The 22,084-nt window shown below is 28.6% G+C and overlaps 1 protein-coding gene across 1 annotated transcript; it reads right to left on the reverse strand.

The window, feature by feature from the left end:
* Positions 1–868: 868 nt before the first annotated feature.
* Positions 869–20,736, reverse strand: LOC112683425 (G-protein coupled receptor Mth2-like). Its single transcript, XM_025554475.1, has 7 exons — positions 20,399–20,736; positions 16,128–16,566; positions 6,236–6,728; positions 5,536–5,614; positions 4,817–4,989; positions 1,579–1,729; positions 869–1,332 (listed from the first exon to the last, which is right to left on the reverse strand). Exons 2-7 carry the CDS (start codon positions 16,446–16,448, stop codon positions 954–956), a joined length of 1,596 nt encoding a protein of 531 aa, XP_025410260.1. The 5' UTR covers positions 16,449–16,566; positions 20,399–20,736; the 3' UTR covers positions 869–953.
* Between the last annotated feature and the right edge of the window lie 1,348 nt (positions 20,737–22,084).

Below are 22,084 nucleotides of genomic sequence, written 5' to 3' on the forward strand. Positions count from 1 at the left end.
ACTGAAATAAATTTGTTTCTTAATTATATTATAATACATTAAGTACGTATAATTAATATTTAATAATTGTAAGTACTATATTATAATGATAATAATACTCTATATTTAGATTTTTAATCAAACAAGAAATTACGGTGTGTTTTTTTTTTATGTCTATGTACATTCTTTTGACCAGGATTGCTTTGAACTTCAAAATTTTAAAAAATTTCTGACAAGAAATGCTGTCTAGTTGGTACTTTAAGAGGGTAATTGTACGAATTTCCTTTTAGTTTTGTTATTGAATCTTAATCATTGAAATGTTATGTTAGAACTAAATTAATCTAAAATGCACGCTAAAGCAAATAACTTCAAGTCACCTAGATATGAATTTCGTATAGTGGGTAAACGGAACCGTAGCCAATGGTTATTAGAATTATTATTTTAAAAAATTAAATTATATTTTTATTTAAAATTATTCATATTAAAATTATTTCTATAAATTCTATATATCTTTTAATTCTATAAATTTTATTTTTTATTTTGGTGGTTGGGGCTACGGGGTTTCGTCGATGATTAAAACAAGTACAGATGGTGGTTCCAGCTTCAGTTTCTAATTCAGAAATCGACATTTTAATCCTACTCAAGCCGAGGCTCACGTATTATTTTGAAACTCTTTATTTTTAATCATTATTATAATAATAAACTGTGTAGGAATTCATAATAATCTTTACTAAAAAATTTATATTTTATTTAATATAGCATATATAATATAATCTTTGAACTTATTTGCATATTAGTATTATAAGACTGATAAGCACATATTGTATTTGTTATTTAAAAAATTATAAAATCTTATAAAATCCATTCCGAAAAATAAAATAACTGCTCGTGAAGTTTAAAGTTTATTGTTGATGTTGATAAAAAATTAATACCTACTAATTTTAAATAACTATTCAATAAAGCATTTTGTGCACTTATTCAGAATTACAACTGTTCAATAGATGACTATTCGGGTTTTGTTGGTTTATTTTCTGATTTTCGTTAGTCGGATTAATGTCTAACAATTGACAAATAACAGTGGGATTTGATGTTACGTCGTTAACGGGATTAGGTTGTCTTGGAGCAGGACTAGATGATTCAAAAAGTCTTAATCTCGGACAACATTGTAGGTTAAACATTTTTAAAACACGTTTTCTGCAAACGAAGATTACAAAAATGAGCACTCCTTGCAATGCATTCCCAACATCCGTGATGAACCATACACTTTGCAGCTTATCTGGAAATTTCCAAGATATAATTTCTGCTGTCCAATTCAGTCCCATCACAGTAAATAATTCCAAGCACAAAATCATTCTGTAATATTTCAAAATTAAAAATAGAGTTCGAAAACAATTTTTAATTAAATAGTTAATAAGTATATTAGTATATAGTTTAAATTTAACAATAATACTAAGTTCATTATTAAATTCTTATCCAACATTTTTGTTCAACACGTTTTTTAACTTCCAAAACTAATGACGTTTCATCCACGTACATTTTATACAGAGATTGTTATTATATTTATTTTATAATTAATGTTCATTATAGGTAGGTACATACTTCTTTTTATAATTAGTAAGATTTCTATAGGATTCTGGTCTCTTCCCCATGTACAATGCAATGTGTAATGCAATATGTATGAATACTAATGCATTAACAAATAAAATAACACCAATCGGTCCGTAGAAATACATATCCACCGCTTTCTCTGCTAAATATAAATATTTTGATTAAATTATTTTTACTGCCTGAATAATAATAGTTGTCATACATTTCAAAATTCTTAAAAAATAATTTTTAATTAGATAATAATACTAAAAGTCTTTAATCATACAAAATTAATAGTGCAAGTTGAATAGACGTCGTTCAGATAAATCCACGCGTTAATAATTTAATAAATAATTTTTGAAACTTGAGGGTAATTTTGTTCCTACATTACTAGGATCAGTGTTAGGCAAATCGTAATATGATTAATGACTAAAGATTACAATTACAAATTTTAGTTCTTAATCATAAGATAAATTAATGTAATCAATAATCACAATAGTTTTATTTTAAAGTGGACATTAATGAGAGAAAAAAGTCTCAAAAATGTATATAAATTTCATTCAAGATATTTATGAAGGATCAAGGACTGTTATCAAGAGTGTTTATGTGGTTGTAACAGAAGATTTTAATGTAGGAGTAAAAGTAATACAGCTTAATATATCATAGTGTATGATGTTTGCTGATGATATAGTTTTGGTAGAAGAAAATCTGGAAGAAGTTAATAATAGGTTGGATGAGTGGAGATTACCCCTTTAAGGAAAGGGATTTAGAATTAGTAGGAATTATAAGTAATAAAAATAATAATAATATTTACAAATGATTCTAATGATCCTATACAAATATTATTATTAAAAATGATTCTGTAATCCTTATCCTTATATATATATATATATATATATATATATAAAATAACAGGACTTTTTTGTGTTCTAATTTTTTATGACATTATTTAACATTTTTCTGATTTTCGTTTTTGCAGGGTTGTGCTAAATACTCGCTTGCATGTCACCACGTCCCCTGATTTTTATTTTTTTTGGTTTTGGAAGGAGAATGATTGTATTATTCCGATTTTATGGCGACATTATTCAACATTTTTCCAATTCCCTCTCTCCTTCCCCTCCGACAGATAATATAAAAAATCGGGCGATGTGGTAACACTCAAAAAAGTATTTGGAATAACTCTATGAAAAAAAGAGTTAGAAAAATGTTAAATGGTGTAGTCACAGAATTGGAACGTAAAAAAGGCCTGTTTTTTATATATATATATATATATAAAGATAATCTAATACAAGATTGTAGTTATGCGATATTTTTGGCGTTAATGATTAGACAAGTGTATAATTACTTATTACTTTAAAAAATGATTAAACGAATAATTATAGAATTTAATCGTAAATTAATCGATTACGCTTATAGGCGTGCGCAGACTTCAACTTCCGATCGAGCCTGGATACACTTAGTGCCTTAATTTTTAGACAGTGCTCCTAATTTTTTCTAATACTTCAATATAGTAGATTCTGTTGTAAATTAAAAACAATGTAGTATTTATATCTATACACAGAATCAAGTATTATATTGCTAATTTTTAGACATATATTTTTGAAGTTAAAAGTAAAACTTTAAATTCTTTAAAATCAAATAATATAAATACAATTTATTGATTTCCACGAATATATTAAAATATATATAGATATTTTAGTATGGATACTTTAAATTTTACTATACCCCAAACAAATTCTAGTCGAGCTGGGTCTCGCCCGGCTCGCCTCGTGCGCACGCCTATGATTACGCCCAACACTGACCAGGACCAATTGAATAGATAAGAAAGGTTTAGTCGAGAATTTACAATATAGTGTACTGATGTATGAAGTGCTACAGTAAAATAAAAAACGTATAATAAATATTCAAGAGAATTTGATAAAAATAAATTATTCTGACAAATCTATAACGCAAAAGTATTATGATTGGTAAGAAATAGCCAAGAAACAGGTAAATGTAATGTAATAAACACCATGGAAATATTCTATCATTATAATATTTAATATAAAAATTATATTTGATTGAATAAAGTAAAAAAAATTTCATTCGAAAAACGTTTCTAAACGAAATATTTTTGAATTTTATACGAAAATGTCAACATTTATAATTATCAATTTTATTCCTAACTAAAATGTAATGATTCACAAAACCAATTATATATGCTGGAATTTATACTTTAAGCCAGGGGTCTTCAACCTTTTTATGCTGCGGGCCACATATTATTTTTTTTAAACATTGCGGGCATTCGTATGTAAAAACATGTATTTTATAAAAAAATTCAGTTTTATTCTTACAATTTTAAAATTAATTGGATATATTTAAAATTACAAATTATTATTATTAAAACATAAATAGATGAACATTATTTTTTAATTACAATTTTTTTTACTTTATTTTTAACGTGAAAATATTTAAAATGTGATCGCGGACCGCATATTATGGCAAGGCGGGCCGCGGGTTGAAGACCTCTGCTTTAAGCTTACAGGCCTGTGAAACACCAAAATAAGCGCTATAAATAGTACTAAAAATTACAAAATAAGCAGAATAAAATTGTCATTCTGTTCTGAACAATTTCCTGATAACACAAATATGTAAAACAATTTAAGTAGTAATACTTAACGATAACATCGTGTCCCACTGTCTCACGTAATACGACAAATCCTATAATGAATTGCACTACATACGATGATTACGATGTAATTGACAAGATATTTAAAAATAATCAAACTATTGGAAAACGAATAAATTGCATTTTTCTTATCCGATTAATAACCAATAATTCCAATCCAATTATTATCTGAAAAATCTGTGAGGTGATTATTTATCAGATATGGCTATATAGGACACACCCATAAACATGCCTCTTGAAAAAAATATTTTTAAATGAGTTTTGAACTGCAATTAAAATACGTGATTTTATTATTAAGCTCGTGATTGAATTTTACAAATAATATTTTAAAAGTTTAAAATGGTTGTAAAAAGTTTTTTTATAAAACCCCCAATGATTCTATTTAGCTCATAAATATTTAACATCACATTGCTACTTTTCTCAATTACGCTAACCTAAATAATCAAAATAAATTTGAATATTCTAGAATATTCAAAGCTGTAAAATATTGTTAATATTCTATCATATTTTATTTGACTGTACAAAAAAATTGAATATTTTATTAACATTAAACAAATAACTGCTATTAATGTTAATTCTCACAATCACTAATTCCACAATTGAACCCTCCAATTTTAGGAGTAGGTAAAAATGTCATCAATTTAGGCCATTTATCTGCTACATATGTAACTATTGAAATTAAACTGGAACATCCCCATGCATATAGGCAGTATATTTTTATCATTTTTGGTTCATTTTTTAATTTTTTGCCGTACCTGTTGAAAATACATATAATTATTTTAAACATTTGAAGAACACACTTATTTAATAAATAACACTACTTTAACTCTAATAAGTTACAGTGCAATAAAAATACTAAAATTCTAAACAATTTGCCCAGGCTCATTAAAAATATTATTTTGTTTCCTTTTTTTCCACGAAAATATAACTATAAATAATATTTGTAATACATGCACTAATATTTATTTATAAATAAATTAATCAAATTTAAGGCATAATCTTTTACTAATTGACTTATAAAACAGATAAAAATAGTTAGAATTGTCACTGTTTTATCCTTTTATATTTTTCAACAATATCCAAATAAACAAATAACAAGCATTACAAACCTTTTTTTTAAATATTATATAGTGTAAAATGTTTTATTTTAACCTGTGTATTTGCGTAAAAAAAATGTTAAAATTGTAAATCTGATCTTTAATAAGTTTTGTAATGTTTAACCAACATTAATCTTTTACGAAGAGCAAAAGTATTCAGTACTTAAATTATTTTATGTACCAAAGTTAATTGTTTGTACCTACCTAAAAATATACCATAAATCAAAACACATTAAATTTAACCAGAAAAAACTTGCTAAAGTAAAGAATTGAGTAATGTAAGCTGAAACAAAAAATAATTTTATTTAATTTCACATAGCTTAAAGCTAAAAGTAATTTTAACATTTCATAGAATTTCTTAATCACATATTACTAAAATTCATATCAATGTATAAAATAGTTTATTTTATTGTTGAACTTTATAGTGATATATACATAATATATTGTATATCTTTAAATAAATTGTATAAAGTAATTTTTTCTGATTCACATAAGTGTTAACTATAGTTCATATAAAAAAAGTAGTTTTATCCATTAATTAATTTCCTTAAATAGATGTATAATAATCATCATTACATAATCACTAGGAAATATTGGTATTTTGATAGTATTCGTAATGTTAATGTTTAACATCATGTCCAATCTAAATTTCAGGTTAAATAATATTTTTGACCAGATACACTCAATACATAATAATGTTTAAAGATATAGTTTAATTTCTGTAAAAAGTGTGATGGAAGTCTTAGGAAATCGATATATTCAAAAATATATTTTATCGTTAAAATGTTTTTTATTTAGGAATTCCGTTAGTTAATATTATAATTTGTTTATAACATACTCTTACAACATTATTAACATCGAAATCTCTTGTGAATTCTGAAAAAATACATTTATAGTTACTTGCCTATAATAACGCAAACTTTGTCATCAATTCCTATGGTTTTCAGTTTGCCAATTATTATGCTGATGTAAGCTATTAAAAGTGATAATACATGACCTATGATACATTTTCCATGCAGATCTCGTAATTTCTTGGTAAATGCATACACGAGTAACGTCATAAACAAAAATGGTATTGATATTATCAATGCACCATTAATAATTGGTTTTAAACCATTACTCGAATTGTTGTTATTAGGTGAACACACAATGGCTACATACTGAAAACCTGAGTCAAACTGCATTAATTCGAAACAAAAATGGTCATATGTATCAATATTTGCCTCTTGCAATAACTGCCCGTTTAGGGATATTTCGAAACTATCATCATTTTCATGATATGGAAATAAAGAATACATTTGATCGCATTGTGGCATTTGATAAAGCATGTGGAATTGGTTTATATCATGTGCTTCGGACGCTTCAGCTGTCTTGTTTCCAATTATTCCTTTAGGTACCTAAAACACGAGTACTTATTAATTTAAGAAATATTTTATTTTTATAGAAGTTAAAAATAATTATTATAACTTATGTAGTATGAATAATTATTTATGATGATAATTGTAAATACACGTTTTCATAAGATATGTGATGTGCTTTGTTATAATAACGTTAATAATAACATTATATTGGAAATTAGATGTGGTTTTTTTTAATCGCGGCATTAGCATCAATACTAAGTGCAATGTTTCTAAACGTGGGTGATGAAGAAGTTCTGAGGAGCGGTGAACTTGTTATGGGTGGTAGAGAGGCGCTGATCAAATCTAGGGTGGTAGAGTGGTTTTAATCTCAAAAAATAATATATATACATTAAAACTAAAGAAAAATAAAAACTGAAATACAGCTACACAGCTATTATACTGAGCTTCACGCCATGACTTATAGGTAATTTTTTTCAAACAATGTAGTTTCTTCCAGGCATGTATACAGGGGGGTCCCCCCCCGAAATAATTTCTTTGAAAATTAAGTCAAATTATACACCTATTATTATAAAATATTTTTATTACTTGCTGTTGAATGTTTTCTTTGTTTATTAGTCGGGTATGAAATACAAGTTTATATATTATATTATGGTTGAATGATTGAGGTGATTATTATTATTATTATTGCTTATGACGTAATTTCGGCTAATAGCATATAAGTATATAAATAGGTAACTAAAAGTAAAAGTATATGGAATAAATGAAATAGATTAATAACACAATAACATAGGTAAAATTAGGTAAAATTAGGTAAAAATAGAAATGAATGAGTAATTGCACAAGTTTAGAAAATTAATAAATACAAGATGAGACAATGAACAAGGTGGTCGAACTACGATTACTGGATGTGACAGTGACGAGTTCAGTATATCTTGATCTAAAGGCGCAATTTTAAGTTTTTCATCCAGGTGATCGCTTCTGGTTCTGCCCTGTGGAGTTTTTCGATGCCTCCCTCGAACCTAGTTCTTGAGCACGTGTCCACGATGTGGCGTACAGTCTGTTCCTCACCGCATTCACAGAACGGTGACTCTGACATACCCCATCTATGTAAATTGTAGCCACATTTGCCCTGTTCGGTTCTAACTCGGTTTAACGTTGACCAGAGTTCTCTTGATAGGTCATAGCCGGTTAGATTAGGTTAAATATTGATACTCAATATTGATCAAATGATATTTGAGGTGATTACTGAGAAATACGCACATGTGAGAACCGTATCATTACGATATATATAATGTACCTAGTAAACTCACATTTTGTCAATAATCTTATTTTCCGTACTCGATCGGTCACCAAAAATTCCTATTCAAATGATATCTATGATAAACGATCGTTCAGTTTTAGTCTGTGTTCGGTATTTGAACAGTTATAATCTGTGAGTACAATAGTGTGATGGTTATTTTTGAGAGTTGTATTTTATGAAAAGTGATTAAATAACTAAATTTATTAATTATTACACATTTGACTTATTTTTTTTTTTTATAATGAAAAGAAATAGTGATCAACCATCATTATTCAATTTTGGTGTAAAAAAAATTAAAAACAACGAAGAAACTGAAAGTAAATCGAGTTATATTTAAAATATCGCAACCGAAGTTGATGTAACGAAGTTGATGCTTTGCAGACCCAACTTGATACAAATATAGACAATGAATTGTTAAAAAATTATTCTCAAGATATTGGATTATTTTTATCAACTTCTAATAATATAAATGATGCAAAAAAATATGATTTATTAAAAAATACATGGATACCACCCAAAAATTACCAATTCCCCATTGAAGAACAAAGGCTGCTGAAATTTTAAATAAATTGGTTAAATCGTTTTCCTTAGATTGTTTACTCCCAAAAAGTGCAAGGTGCCTTGTGTAAATACTGTGTAATATTTGCCAATAACACTGTTGGTGAAGGGACCCATAAAAAATTAGGTGCTTTGATTATAAAACCTTTTACAAAATGGAAGGATGCCATTAAATGTTTTAATCACCATTCAACACCTGAATATCATAAGCTTTCAATCATTTGCTCTGAAGAATTTATTAAAGTAATGGAAAACAAAAAAAGTAATATTGCAAATGAGATAGATACTTCACGAAAAAAACAGGTTATTGAAAATCGAGCCATTCTTCGTCCAATAATTCAAACAATAATTTTATGTGGAAAACAAAATATTGCTTTAAGGGGTAATAATGACAGTGGAAAAATATATGATGAAAATATAGAAACAAATGACGGGAATTTTAAATCTTTATTAAGATTTAAATCATTGGCTGATTTTATTTTAGACAAACATTTAAAAAACGCTACTTCTTTTGTATCTTATACGAGTCCTAATGTTCAAAATGAAATCGTTACTATTTGTGGTAATTTAATACAAGGAAATATATTAAAAAATATCAGATATGCAAAATATTTTTCTATTTTAGTAGACGAAACACAAGACGTATCTTGATTAGAACAAATATCTTTTTGTGTCCAATATGTTGACGGTATGTGAAACTGTATTATGGAAGATTTTCTTGAATTTTCAATTGTTCACAATATGTAAAGGATTATCTAATTCTATACTTCAGTTGCTAGAGAAATTCGGACTTGAAAAAAGTTTCTTGTAGGAAAAGGTTATGATGGCGCGGCATCATTGAGTGGGCAATTCATAGGCGTTCAGCAATATATCACAAGTAAAATATAATTTATATCAGTGGTTCTCAATCTTTTTAGGACCGCGACCCAAATTTTCTTCCAAAAATCTATCACGACCATAGTTTTACATTTACAGAATCAATAAAAATAATTTCAAAAAACAAATTTTTTCTATTTTATTACTTATTTACTACTTTATAATAATAATAATAATAATAATAATAATTACAATAATATATTTATAATAATAATAATATAATATAATATAATATATATAATATAATATAATACTTAATTAATAATTAGGCATATGTGATGAATGTGCTTGTTTCTTACAATCTGTATAATTAAAAAAACTTCTAGCGACCCCCCAAAAATTTACTCGCGACCCATAGTTTGAGAAACGCTGATTTATATCATATTATTTTTAAGTTCTGTATATTTTCTTCTTTTTTTATTGTATAAGAAGCAATTAATTTAAAGAGTGACCTTTTTTACAATTTTTAAATTTTAAATTAAATGAATATAGTATGTATTTATAAACACTAAATAACATATATAGTTTTCTAATTTTTTTTTTTATATTTTAGAGGCTGTCCCACATGCGCTTTATGTACATTGTGCTTCTCATTCTTTTGAATTTGGCTGAGGAAGTTCATGTTAAATCGTATCTTTTAAACTGTATTGGAACTGTATCTTTAATAATAACATTTTTCCGAGCTTCATCACAAAGAACAAAAACACTGACTGAATGTATTAATGAATATATCCCACAAAGTCGAAAAAAAAACTTTAATAAAAATGTGTGAAACGCAATGCGTGGATCGACATGAAAGTTTAATTCGATTTAAAGAATTATATAAAGCTATTTATTATGCTTTAAAAAAATTAGAAGAGTGTTAAAATATAGAAACATCACGTACAGCTTTTCAGCTTTCAAATTCTATTAATAACTCAGTTTCTATCATAGCTTTACATATGATTGAGAAGCTTTTTTCTTTAATTTACCATTATCTATAGCACTACAAAAAGTTAATATTGATTTGTCATATTGTTATGAGCGAGTAACAGATGTTTGTCAAATATTTAAAGAAATACGAAAAAATGCCGATGATGAGTTTAAACAAATATTTTCTAATTCAAAAGATTGAAGGAATTGGAAGGAATTATTGCGGTACCAAGAACTGTAGGTCTGCAAACTGCACGTAACAATATTTCAGCCCATTCTCCGGAACAATATTATAAAAGATCAATATTTTTACCTTTTATCGATCATTTTATTTGTCAATTGCAAGATAAATTTATTAATCATCATCATGTTATGACTAAATTACAATCACTTATTCCAAATTTTCTTAAAAATACAACTGATGTAAAATATTTTCAAGAGATTGTGCTTTTTTATAAAGATATTTTACCTAATTATGAAACATTTGACGCGAAAATTAAAATATGGCTAGTTAAATGGAAAAATGTATCAGAGAGAGACCGTCCAGCTACATCGTTGACTACTTTATCTGCAATTTCTTATAATTTTTTCCCAAACATTCATAGTCTTTTGATTATTTTGGCCACATTACCTGTTACAACTGCTACTACTGAACGGTCATTTTCAACTCTACGAAGATTTAAAACATACTTACGAAACAATATGGGAGAAATTAGACTTACTGGATTGGCCCTACTAAACAAATAACGAAATTTTGATTTAAATTTAAAAAAATGTCGATAGATTTGCTAGATTACCACGAAAATGAGATTTTTTACTTAAGTTATTAATTTTTTAATATAAACTTTATAAATTATTTGATTTTTTTTTCTTCTATCTACATAATAGTATAATATACCTATGTAATTTTATGTGCATAATAATCAAATAAATATCTGTTCGATTCATAACACATGCTATTATTTTAAGTTTTATTTATTATTATTATTATTATTATTATTATTTCTTAATACATACTTCTGAACAAATGACGCATAAAATTTGGATATTTAGCATAATAGTTGTCACATTAAAAAATAATGAGTAAGGAAGGATAAATTGTTTTATTATATTGCTGTACAGTTTGTATTGCTATATTTTATACCCCCCCCCCCCGAAGTTTTATTTTTTGTACGTGCCTGGTTTCATCTTTTTATCTATAAAATAATATAATATAATGTAATATAATTTGAATACCTATTAGCAGGGGTGGATTGGCCTATCGGGAAATCAGGAATCTTCCAGATTGACCGGTCCTTTTTGGGCCGCTCTATATTATTATATAATTACCAAAAAATAGTTTTATTTTATAAAATAAATAAAAATCATTAAAAAAATAAATATATATTTAAAGATGCATTAAGATCAAAATTCAAGTTCAAGTTGGAACTGATTATATATGTGACTTACCCAAAACTATTATTGCTATAATTATAGTAAAGTTATTGTAAATTTTACTAATTTAGGAGTGAAACTAAACAATTTTTGAAATTTATGCAAAACATTTTTGGGAGGGGGGAGGGGTAAAATAGTTTAATTTGTGGTTCATGGGTCGGTTTGTTTCATATTTCCTGGGCCAAAAATAATTGCAAATCCGCCCCTGCCTATTAGCCAGGTCAACATGCATTTGATTATCTGTGATTATTTTGTATATTGTTGAATTTTATTATTATTATTATTATTCTGTATATTGTTTTCAAGCTCAGCATATTTTTTATTTTTTTTTTTTAATGGTGGTTGAAAAATATTTTGCTTTTAAAGGGCATAGCAGTTTAAAAAAAAAACCACTTTACCATTGTAATTACTAGTGTAATTAATGTGAACAGTTCCTATGCCAATTTTTGACGTACGCGAAAGTTAGGTTACTCGAAGAGGTCTCAAAACATTGACGCGAGCAGTTAATGCAAATTGTTTATTTTTCATTTTGTGTCAATATACCACATAATTTCAAGTTTCATTTTCTCCAAAAGAAGACTTTTTTTCTAGTCGTTTTGACGATAGAAAGAAAATAAAACTGTTAGTAGAGTTTTAATAAACAATTTATTATTTATAATGGTGAAAATGAGAAGAAAAAATAGTTTGGTAAACATAAAAGTCTGAATATTAAAATGTTTACATCTATCACTGATTAACATAAATATTTAGTTGATACACTCCTACTCATATACGAGTATATTACTATTACGTATGCATAACGCATGAATGTGAAATGAGCGTATAATGAATGCATGATGATCGATGGAAAGTCAAATATCAATTGTTGTAAATCAGAACTATTAAGAATTCTACAATGTTAGCCACGCATATAGAAGACATGATAATGACCATTGTAAACCTAAACTATCTAAACAAAATTATTGATGTTATGACGTGTTATGATTATTAAAATGATAAAATGTTTAATAAGCCGCGTCTACACTAGTAAAAATTTACGTTGTGTCAAATGTATTCACCTTAAATAATAACGCTAAAAATGTTTTTAAAAAAAAATTCATGTTTATAATTTATAAATAAATATTATCGTTATGTGCTGTGTGTCCGTGATTAACAGTAATTCGCCAGTCATACTGGTTTCTGCTTTGGTAGAGATCCCATTGCGCAATGTCATATTCCGTAGATACTCAAGCGATGTTCCATAGGAACATGTAACATCACATTTTAAGTTGTATTAACACGGTTGAAATATGTATGTGATTGCTAATGCTCATAATCGCTGTCATTCAGGCAATATGGTAGAGATGTTTTAAAATAACATCAAAGTAATATTACCAAAAATAACATGAGAAGGAATGTAATTTCAAAGCGATATTACTACAACATTGTAATATGATATTTAAAGAGCTAAATCTACTATAAAATTAAATAAAAAGAAAACTTTTATCGCACTAATGTAGTCTGTCGCCGGGATTCGATCTTACCTACCTAATGTGTCCTAACGTATTAATGGGGGACGCCTAATCTACTTAACTACTACTAACTATTTACTAGAAAACGAGAAAATAGGCATTTGAAATACCTGATATATTAATTATTATATTCAATGTTGTTTAATATAGGTACATTTATTTTTGTATTAAAGATAAATCGTTATTCAATAATAGGTAATATCGAAAAAATAGGTTGTTGAGGAATAAATAATAACTTAATTATATAATTTATAATTTTTATTGACCACAAACACGTATTAATTTGTAGTACTGTAGTCTGTAATAGTAAAACAAAGCACATTTTTACAATTTTTCGTTCTAGATTTAAAACTTTATTTTGTACATATTTTCAAATATAATATAATATAATAGTTTTATACATCTTTTAAAATATTTTTAAAAAATGAATGTTGTCAATCTAATTACAAAAGCTTTACTTAAATTAATAGAAATAAGGTAACATTTATTTTTTATATCGCTCATGTTTATAAAAAAACATTCTGAAAGATTCAAATTATGAACTATGTATGAACCTACAATTAAAGAATCAAGAGGGGTAAAATAAAATGGTGAACAGTTTGAAAATTATTGCATTATTATATAATATTATAATTGTCAATTTTTTTATAGTTTTGATGAATCAATACAAATAAACCACTTGCTCTTAGTTCTACTGGTCATATTTATTTATATACATTTAAAAGCAGTAATAAATCATATTTAAATTGTATTTAAATTAATTGTATGATTCTGTGCGAATGCCAACGTAAATAGGTATGTACTCAGTTTCGGTTTAGCTCATGATTGGGCCTCTGGAAAAAAAATTTACAATAAGTCCATAAACAACATAATATTGGAGTGAGATTCAATAAATACCTACTTAAAACATTTTTTTATCAATACGCTCGAACTCTACAACAAATATTAATTTATTTTTGTTTTTATATTTTTCCAAAGTCAATATTATTGAATTATCATTGTGTTCGTGTATGTGACCGTTAATAATACAATGATAATTCGATAATATTGTTACATAAAAGATTATTGTTCAAAGTATTTATATTTGTTCGATTTTGATCAAAAGAACAAAAATGTATAAAAGTATAGTGGTTATAACTAGTTCTACTAAATCGCGTTAACAATATTTCATGATTAAGATAAGAATAATATAATTTTAATTTAATTCTGTAAGATTATTACTATAATTTTTCATGTTAGCGTGGTTGCTTTAGTCCGGAGGTGGATTTCGGAGTGGTTCAGGAGTTCAGCTGATCCACAATTAATATTTGTTAAATGATATTATAAATATATATAGGTAATGATATGTATTTGTTATTTGACAAAATTGGCCTCTTTTTTTAAGTGTGTTGACTATAAATTGAAGTTAAAACTAAACTGACAAATTCAGTTTCGACCCTCCCCCCAAATGATACTGCTGGTTTGATTATATAGAATTATATAGTAAAATAAAATATCTTTATGCCAGATCTCATGACGGATTCCATAAAATAAGATAAATGTTTACAATTATAATTATGAATAAACTAAAAAAACAAATATTATATGATCATATTGTTTTTTTTGTTTCGAGGAATACATTTATAATCCACTTTCAGTTCTAAAAAATGGCCTCTTGAAATAGGCTGATCCACAGTTCTCTAACTATTTTTTTCTTCACATTTTCACCATTATAATAAATTGATTATTTAAACTCTACTAACAGTTTTATTTTCTTTCTATCGTCAAAACGACAACATAAATAAAATATATATCACTTAGTATAAGACCTCTGCAACGCGTAGTGTTACCCAATTAACATGAAACCAAAAACACCTAGCTATAACTTAAATTGGATCGAAGAACCTTTTTTTGTATGATCTTAGAAAATAATTTATTTTGAAAATAATTTTAATTTTACATACTTTTTTGTAATATATGTTTTTATTATAATATATATTATTATGAAACTGTTGATCTTGTTAAATCCGCAACATATCGTTGCCGAATATATATATATATATATATATAGCTCCACCACGCGACTGGCTGAAGTAATGATGACAATTGGATGATGTTAAGCCCTCATTATTATGTACTACCAATATGCGTACTGTTAACACACAGGACCATAAGCGCCGCAAGGGGGTGCAAGAGGGAGTACTCAACATTCCTGGCTTAAAAAAAAAAAAAGAATAACATTTTGAAAATGTAGGATAGAGGCTAGTATTATCATTAACGGATTTCCTAGTAGCTCGCATTTTGGGTGTACGCAAACCTGTGATTCAGGGGTGCCTTCAATACTTTTGGGCCCTATCTTAACAAAACGTATAGGTATATTTAATAGATTATAATGTATAAATTATTAAATAAACATAACATTTAATATTGTCGTGTATTAGTACCAATGAATATGTTTTCTTTGAATCTCGGATATTTTTCTCAAATAGCTTCGATTACTTATGGTTTGTACTTTGGTAGTCAACTATAGCTGTTATATTATCATAATTAGTTTTTGGACGAAAATTTAGAAAATTGAATCTTATTTTTGCTACACCAAATGTTATTCATTTTTTACCAAATATTTTTGAATAGGTAAATTACATTTAACCTGATCAACATCGGTCAAAATACGTGCCGCTTACTCTTAGACGTAAACCGTAGGGCCCCGTTTACAACACAACTCTGAGAAGATATGCCTACGCACTTAATTTAAATAGTTAAAGCGTTATTTAGAGATCAACGTGTTCACGTTTATGCACGATGCGCCCTGCCTCCCTCCCACCCCTGGACGAGTTTCACCGCGACAAGGTGCGCGCGTAATACCCTGATATCTCCACGGAGTTCGTCGAAAGGCGTGCACTTATTCTCGATGAACGCCTCGCCCGGCTCGCAGCACTTGACCAGGCACTGCTTCAGTTCGCACGTGCACAACCGGTATCCGTCGCCATCCGTCGTCGCCCGGTACTGGAACGGCTCGTACGTCCGTTCCGGTTGCCCGGCGTGCAGCAGGCCGTCTTCAACGCGAGCGCCTTCCGGTGCTGGTTGGCTCAGGTTCATCGGGCACTTATCGTCCGTGGCCGCGAAGGACAGCCCCAGCAACAGTAGCAACGCCGTTGGCCACGCGAACGCTGTTCTGCGACACATCGTCGGCAACTATGCCGCGCGCGGACGACACGACGTACTCAAAAATATGCCCGCGGGTGCCTTGATGCTTCGATCGATGTTCGATCGGTGACGTGGGCTACGGTGCGCGGATGTGGATCTGTGAACCAGTCGATCATTTATTTGCGATTTTTAGGCAGAAAAAGCATGTTGTTGCACGGGACGAAATGCATTCGATTACGACTCTTTTTTTCTTTCTTTTAAAAGACGAGAACACTATCTATGATGTACCGTTTTCGTTTTTTCGACAACTTATTTCAATCGTTCTTTACGGATCAACTAGACTCTAGTCATCAGTACACGATTTCAAGTATTCCCATATAATTAACGTTCGAAAATATAAAAACGTGTACTTGAAAACTCCGTGTGTGTACATGTAATTATTCACGTGTATACGTATATTCACGTATTTTAGTCGTATTATTTTCATTTTCGCGTTTTCAATCGAGACCTTCGAGTATAAGCACAAAACACTTATAATTTTACAATTTGTTACGTAAATAAATTTAAATCCATTTTTATTAGCGAAAAAAATATAGGTAAACACGCTACATCACAGATAATTTTCTTCGCGTAAAACAAAACAAAAAAGTATATATATAACATATATAACAGTCCGTCGTACCAGACATGATCGAATGCCTGCGCGATATCTAGGAATACACCTATATAATGTTCTTTTTTTTTTAATGAAAACAATATTTTTTTGGTGATTCTATGAATTTGGTGAACTATTGAATGATATGATCGGAATCCAAATAGATTAATTGAAATTATATTTTTTTCATTGATAATAGGGGTTATTCATATAAGAAGTAATTTTTCGAAACGTTACACTAAGGCTAAACACACACGGGCCATTTTAAAACCACACCACAACCACAAAACGGTGGTCGTTCGTGGGTGATATATTAATTACGTGTAAGTTAATATGAAAAACACAGTCGAACACAGACGGACCACTTTCGGACCACTTTCCGACGGCAGTCTCATCGTGTCGCATGTATCACCCAAAAAATAGTGGTCCGTCGGTGGTTGAGCGTAACACACTTGTTACGACACATCAACCACTTTCCGACCACTTGTCACCTGCACTAATAATTATTAATCATTATTATTTTATATTTATAGAACTATCATTGATAGGTATCTGTATAATCTATACATATATTATTATCAATATTATTTTATGACTAGTGTTATGAAATTTGTCGAGTAGTTGAGTTGGTTCAGTTGTTGTTCAGTAGTACATGCTCACGTATTTTGTGTTCAATATGTACGCCACATTTGTGGTTGTGGTGTGGTTATATTAACGTCGGTTCGGACTTCTAACGACCACAAAAAAGTGGTTCAAAAGTGGTTGTTCCAGCGACCGCACAACCACACGTCAACCACAAAAAAAACGCACAAAAGTGGTCCGTGTGTGTTAGGCCTAACAGCGGTAGTAAACTTATAGGACGGTATGAAGTTACTAAATGCTTTGGTTTTTCTGGCTTGGGAATTAATATTATTGTTGAGAATTTCCATACCTACTAGGGAAATATATGACTAACTAATGCTCTAACATGAGCATTGCATTGCATATGTGAGTTAGAAGAAGGATGGTTTGTTTGTTATTTTTTTGAGTATTTTGTTATTAATTATATCGTACCCTGGAGATTTGTTGTTGCATAGTTTTGTAATATTTTATTTTATTTCTTGTGGTGTATTTGGTTTTGCTGGTAGTGACATAGGTAGCAGACTGTCGAAAAAGTTTGAAAATTTTCTATGTGTGTTTTTATGTTAGCGCTTATATCTGAATGTGATTGGAAGATTTTGAATATGTGGTTACTGAATCAATTTGCTTTTTCATTATCGGTTATGGCTAAAAGGATGTTAGGGTTTATTAAAAAGGAAACTATGTCTTTTATTTTGGTTTTGTTTTTTATTGTTTTCCATAAGGAACCATCGACTGGTGTAAGTGATGAATGTAATTGATTGGCATTTGGTTTGTAGTTCTTTTTTTTAATTTATTTGTAATTTTGTTAAATTCGTGTTTATGGTCTGAGTAATGGGTTTGTTGCCAAATTATTTATTTTTTTTTATTATTATTTTTCTTGCTTGACGTTTTTTGTTAATTAATTCTTTTAAATTCTGCGGTAAATAAATATATTGGTGTGGTTTTATTGGTATATTTATAATTTGTGGTGAGTAGGTTTAGTTCGTTATTGCTATATAATTCATAAAGCGCTTTCTATAACCTCTTGAAATTTTAATCGAACTTTCAATGAAATAAGTTCGTCTAATTTTTTTGAAATATATTAAAATTAATCTGTCCAAAGTGTAGAGTATTGTTAATGTTTTCTGATTTACAACCTAAATAAAGTAGAATTGAGGAGTGGTCACTGGAGAGTTCTTCAAGGTTTTTTTAAATTATTATTTAAGTGGTTTAGTAGCGAGGTTATGAAAAAATGAATCGTTAGAGCTTTTGCAAGTTAAATCGTCTACCGGTTGTTTTATATTTTTTATTTTCTCACAAAATTCTTGATAATTTTGGATTTTTGTTCTAATAAATATTAGTGGAGGTAATTTTTGACGATTTCGTTTACTTCATTAGTTTCCATTTCCGTGTCTTCGTTTTGTGATAGAATACTGAATAAATTACGAATGGAAGATTGCGTGTTAGTTATGGTTTTAGTTGCTTTTGATAACGTTTTTTTTTTTTATTGGAATTTAAACGTTTATGAGATTTGGAAGGAACAACCTCAGTCCAGTCGTAATTGAAAACATCATTCATATCAGGTTCACTCGACTAGCTATTATTAATTTTTTTTTTTTTTTGTACGGTGTTTTAGCTTATAAATTTAATCGGAGAGATAATTTTAGTTGATTTAGTATTCATTTTAATAAGGTGTTGTTACGTAACTGAACACAGATTGTAAGATATATGTCTTACGTACCAACATGGGTTTTAATAATTTAAATGCTTACAAAAATCTTGTCTAGGGTTTTTGGACACCAGTCAGATTGTGATATTTTTGTTAAAAAGTACTTAGGAAATTGTATTAACACTTTTCACAACAAAAACAATAAAATATTTGGTTTGATTTTTAATAAAATAATAATAATGATAATGCAAACATCACGAGTGCGGAACATCGAATTAATGTGTGTTATGACGAAAATGTTTTCTAGCGAGTACGTCCGAAATTCTCGTCAGATCAAGGCGGTTATACTGTGCGCATTTTTGATATTCTAATAGTGAGTACGTATCTGCTGTCCAGCAAATATGGACGAAATCGATTTTTCTTGAAATTTCGTTAATGAGGTTACCACTGTTAAATGTTGGAAAACAGAACTTGTTAACCAATTATTTTCGAGAATAGACGACAAATGAGGGTTTCAAATATTATTTCAAAAATTGAGGGAAATTCCGGAAAAGTTAGTGTTGCTAATTTACAACAGTTAGTGTTTTACTAAATGCTGGGATCGAGTTTTATAGAGACTTTTTCCCACTTTTGACGAGAAATATCTTTGTTATGGTAATTTTTGTCACTCATATCCTAAAAAATCCTGTTATCGTACACAAGAATGATCAATTGATCATAATCATTGATCAAATTAGCCAAATTAATTAATCAAATCACTCGAAATTCAACACACGAAAACATCGAATACAGATACAGGTCGCACGAAAAAATCAAACTTATTTGAACGATCAACTGTTTCTGACGAAGTCGTGTATGTTCTGATGTATTCGTCGCAGTCAATGTAAAACAGGCGTTTGTTCTGACGAATCCGTCAAAACTCGTCAGAATACATTTTTGTCAGAACTCGCATCCAAAGTAACCGTAACCTTAATTAACTTTTAAATTCGAGAAATCTAGTTTCTCATTGTATTGAGAAAGGTATTCATTCATATCTATTTATCTCATATAATAAGGTTTTCTTACCGCCATATGCAATAATGATTAAGACTTTGGAAGCCAATTATTCAAAAAACGGTCGGACTTTAGTTCATTCGATTTCTAAAAATTATTTCGACCAGAAAACGGTTGTCGTCGGGAATATCGATTGGTGAGGAAACGTTAAAATCATTATTCGGAAGTCTGTAGTGACCGGCTAGACTGCGCCATCGCACGCGGTAACTATACAATCGCGATCAGGTGTTTACAGTACAATTAAGCTCGAGCGCGGACCGCGACACGACGACACGAGGCGAGATTCCAAACTGACGACAGAGTTACGTACCCCATCGACAGTAGAATGCGCATCGTTTTAAAAATGTTTTATAATTATAGAAAGTGTGCGTGTGGACCGAAGAACCCGCCGTGATACTTCATTCGCTACCGGACAATGACAAGTGCCCGACGATGGCGTGTACGATCCGTTTCTGTTGATCGATCAAGGACGCCTGCAAAACATCACTCAAAGTGTTCTGTTAAGAGTCCAATTTTTTTTATTGGAAACCCATCGATAGCGATTATTTTTGTAATTTTACGTAGGTAGTTATGTAGTAAAGTTCACTCTAATAATATTATATTTTTAAAATTATTGAGAATTTGAGAATTATTATCTAAAGAAATTCTTTGAATTTCTAACATTTTATACTTGTCTCGGTATTGATTAAATTTTAAATTTGTTGACGAAGAAAACATAACTTAAATAATACTCAGGTAAGCTCCACAGTGAAATTCAATAATCAAAGTAATTATTGCTCGAAAACGATATAGATTCTTTAATTGGAAAAAAATAATAAAACAAGTATTTTAAAAAGCCACAGTATAATCCTATCGGATTCTATTTAACATTCATGGAACGAAAGTTGTACTAAACAAAAAAAACATTTTATTTCTTATTTTAATATATCTTAAATCAATTTAATAAATTTAATTTTAAGAAATATTATATTAATACTATAATAGTAATAAAGAAAAATAAAATAGTCGAATCAATAACGCTCTAAGACATGGTTCTATAATATATCTAGTATTGACATTGTACTTGAAATAAGAATATAAACAATGGAGGAAGCACTTTAATATGTAAACAAAATTGATTCTGTATACGCCTATTACATGGTTAAAAAAAAGTTATTAAAAAATATTTTATTTTATCGTGTGATTGTACCAACTAAATTTTATTTCAAGTGAACTTTTTTTTCATGTCAAATTATGGGTGCAAATAATAGTAAATAATTAATAAATTATTATCCACAGTAAAAAGTTTAACGCTCTTATATTTTTTGATGAAATTTGACAAACAAAAAAATTGAAAGAAATACTCAGAATTGTAATAGATTTCTAAACATTAAACAACTCCTTCCAAAGTATTTTTATCTCCGTTAAAATGATCACAATAACCGTGGACTATAGATCACTGAAATTTTCTAGATTCATTTTAATACAAATATTTTTTTATAACAGCTGAGTCGTGGCAAGAAAATGGTAAGAGTTTTTTTTAAATTTATTCAATAACAGCTCAAATCTTAATAAATATTAACTATCGCACGTTTAGATATTCCATAAACAATTACTATGAATGGCCCAAAATATTTCACAGATTAAAGTATTACCATAAAAACATAGATAAGTACCTATGTCGTCAAAATCTGTCAAATATTTACGTGCACATTTACG

The sequence above is a fragment of the Sipha flava genome, unplaced genomic scaffold (genome assembly GCF_003268045.1).
Source record: "Sipha flava isolate LNK unplaced genomic scaffold, YSA_version1 104_pilon_pilon, whole genome shotgun sequence".
Taxonomy (NCBI): Eukaryota; Metazoa; Arthropoda; class Insecta; order Hemiptera; family Aphididae; genus Sipha; species Sipha flava.

Bases quoted from the DNA above. Each gene is read 5' to 3' on its own strand.
- LOC112683425 (XM_025554475.1), bottom strand. From the start codon at position 16,448: ATGTGTCGCAGAACAGCGTTCGCGTGGCCAACGGCGTTGCTACTGTTG. The intron at 5,615-6,235 runs GCAAGTAACTAT...TTTTTGTTTCAG, and splicing joins CAAAGTTTGCGTTATTATAG to CTTACATTACTCAATTCTTT. The intron at 1,730-4,816 runs GTGAGAATTAAC...ATTTATATTTAG, and splicing joins CAATTGTGGAATTAGTGATT to CAGAGAAAGCGGTGGATATG.